Here is a 2,541-nt window from a genome sequence, read left to right on the forward strand (position 1 = left end):
GATATATTTTTCTCCCTTATCATCGAACTTGATTCTTCTTGCTTCTGGAATCTTGGTGTACGCAACACACCCAATTATTCTGAGATGGTTGACACTTGGCTTATGTGAACTCCAAGCCTTTTCTGGAGTCACAAAGTGAAGTCCCCTAGTTGGGCATCTAATTAGGATATACACAGCATATGATACGGCTTCAGCCCAAAATTGCTTGGGCAATCCTTTTCCATTCAACATGTTTCTTGCCATATCTAAGATTATGCGATTCTTCCTTTCAGCAACAACATTTAGCTGTGGCATATAGGATGGTGTTATTCGATGCTTGATTCCATGCTCTTTACAAAATCTTTCAAAAATATCATATGTATATTCTCCACCTTGATCTGACCGCCATGTCTTGATGTAGTAGCCGCTTTGCTTTTCTACAGAAGCTTTGAATTCTTTGAAGATACTAAACACCTCCGACTTTCTTTCAAGAAAATACACCCATGTCTTTCGACTATAATCATCAATGAAGGTGAGAAAATATCTATTTTGTCCATTTAACATTGGCTTCATTGGACCACACACATTAGTGTACACTAGCTCCAACAGCTTTGTTGCTCTCCACTTTACTTCTTTGGCAAAGTTAGTTCTGTGATGCTCGCCAAGAATGCAGCTTTCACAGAATTCATTAGTATGAGCAATATGAGGGAACCCTTTCGCCATATTCTTGCTTGACAACAACTTCAAGCTTCCAAAGTTGAGATGCCCAAACCTCAAATGCCATAGCTAGTCTTTGTCTTTGATGATGGCACTTAAACACTTCGCAGCATCATGTTGGATGTTCAATGCAAACATCCGATTCTTGGACATTCTCACCCGAGCGATCAAATTACCATGATTGTCTTTGATGGTAAGATGACAATCTTTCATGCTGATGTCGTATCCTTTCTCTAGGAGTTATCCCATACTCAAAATGTTGTTCTTCATGGCAGGAACATAATAAACATTGGAGATGTAATCATGATCTCCATTCTTGAGCTTGATCAAAATATTGCCTCTTCTTTTCACTGGAGTCTTTGAAGAATCACCAAATGAAACTTGTGCTTGTACAGTCTTGTCAAGCTCAACGAACAACTCTCTTTTACCACACATGTGATTACTGGCTCCTGAATCTAGATACCAAACATTGTTTTGATTTTCAGTATCTCCATGGTGGACAAACAGGACTGTAGGTCGGACTTTGTTTCCTACTCGAAAAAATTAACTTGCTCTCTAGCTTATGTTGTTGATCTACTTCGGCATTCATTATTGTAATGCCCAAACTTGTGGCAATGGTAGCACTGAACATTGTTTTTGTCAAATCCTCGTCGGTTGTTGTAACCACATCCCCTTCCTCTTGCTCTTCCTCTTGGAGCAAAGTGTGATTGAGTTCTTCCTCCTCTAGCTGGACCTCTTCTGCCTCTTCCTCGAAAACCAAAACTATGGTTATTGTAACCACAACCTCTTTCTCGGCTTCTTTGTGATGTCCCCTCTTGCTCGTTTCTATCATCTCTGAAAGACAACTTTGATTGAAGAGCTTGCTCTAGAGAACTTGAGGGAGTCTTCTTGTTGATCCTTTGTTCATGAATCTCAAGTGTGCCCATCAGCTCATCGGTGGTCATGGCATTGAGATCCTTGGACTCTTCTATTGCTACAACCACGTGCTCGAACTTGGGACTGAGTGATCGTAGAATCTTCTCTATCACTTGAAAAGATTCCATCTTCTCTCCATATCTTCTAATCTGATTAACAATGGTCAATGTTCTGTTGAAGTATTCAGAAATTGACTCATTCTTATTCATGTGCAACATCTCGAATTCACCATGTAACACCTAGAGTCGAACTCTGATCGTCTTTTCAATTCCACAGTGTGAATTGCGAAGAATACTCTATGCCTCTTTCGACGTTGTTGCTACTGAAATCTTCTCAAAGCTTGACCCATCAATGTCTTGATAAAGTAGATACAAGGCCTTTTATGTCTCTTCCTTAAATCTTTTAACGTCGTCTTCTGAACTTCATTTAAACTTCCTTCATCTTCGAGAGTAGCTAGCTCGTCGTATCCTCGACCCACTAACTCCCACAAATCTTGTGAGGCTAGTAGGACTTGCATTTGAATACTCCAATTTTTATAGTTTTCCTTACTAAGTTTTAGAAACTGGGGCTAAAAGAAATTGTTTGTGTTGACCATGGATTGACTTTAAGAAATCTGCAAATTTTCAGGGTATAATTTGCAAATTTTGACCATACCGATGTGTCCGGAATATTCCAAATAGTGGGAAAGCACTATTGGATCACCAAAAATAGACTTCAAACGGCTTAGATCCAACCAAAATAGTTAGACAGTTCAGATCGGCTGAATCTGGAACTTTTGAGATGCATCGAATAATTTTTCTAGATCGGCTGACATCAGCGTGACATCAGTGGCTTGGCAGTGTGGCTCGGCTCGGCTCGGCTCAGTCTACGGCTCGGCTCAACTTGTAGCTCGGCTCGGCTTGTGGCTCGGCCCAGATTGACATCAACACT

At 40.5% G+C, this 2,541-nt stretch overlaps 1 protein-coding gene across 1 annotated transcript; it reads right to left on the reverse strand.

Annotated features, from left to right (window-relative positions):
* Nucleotides 1-936: 936 nt before the first annotated feature.
* LOC145805635 (uncharacterized) lies at nt 937-1,829 on the reverse strand. The gene is made up of 2 exons (XM_082900803.1): nt 1,274-1,829; nt 937-1,151 (listed from the first exon to the last, which is right to left on the reverse strand). Exons 1-2 carry the CDS (start codon nt 1,827-1,829, stop codon nt 937-939), a joined length of 771 nt encoding a protein of 256 aa, XP_082756929.1.
* Nucleotides 1,830-2,541: the final 712 nt, after the last annotated feature.

The sequence above is a fragment of the Camellia sinensis genome, chromosome 13, assembly GCF_055761805.1.
Source record: "Camellia sinensis isolate YWXY chromosome 13, ASM5576180v1, whole genome shotgun sequence".
NCBI lineage: Eukaryota > Viridiplantae > Streptophyta > Magnoliopsida > Ericales > Theaceae > Camellia > Camellia sinensis.

Excerpts from the sequence above, each read along its gene's own strand:
- LOC145805635 (XM_082900803.1), bottom strand. The coding sequence starts at position 1,829 with ATGTTGCACATGAATAAGAATGAGTCAATTTCTGAATACTTCAACAGA. Across the intron at positions 1,152-1,273 it reads TTACAATAATGAATGCCGAA|ATTCAGGAGCCAGTAATCAC; the intron begins GTAGATCAACAA and ends TTTGGTATCTAG.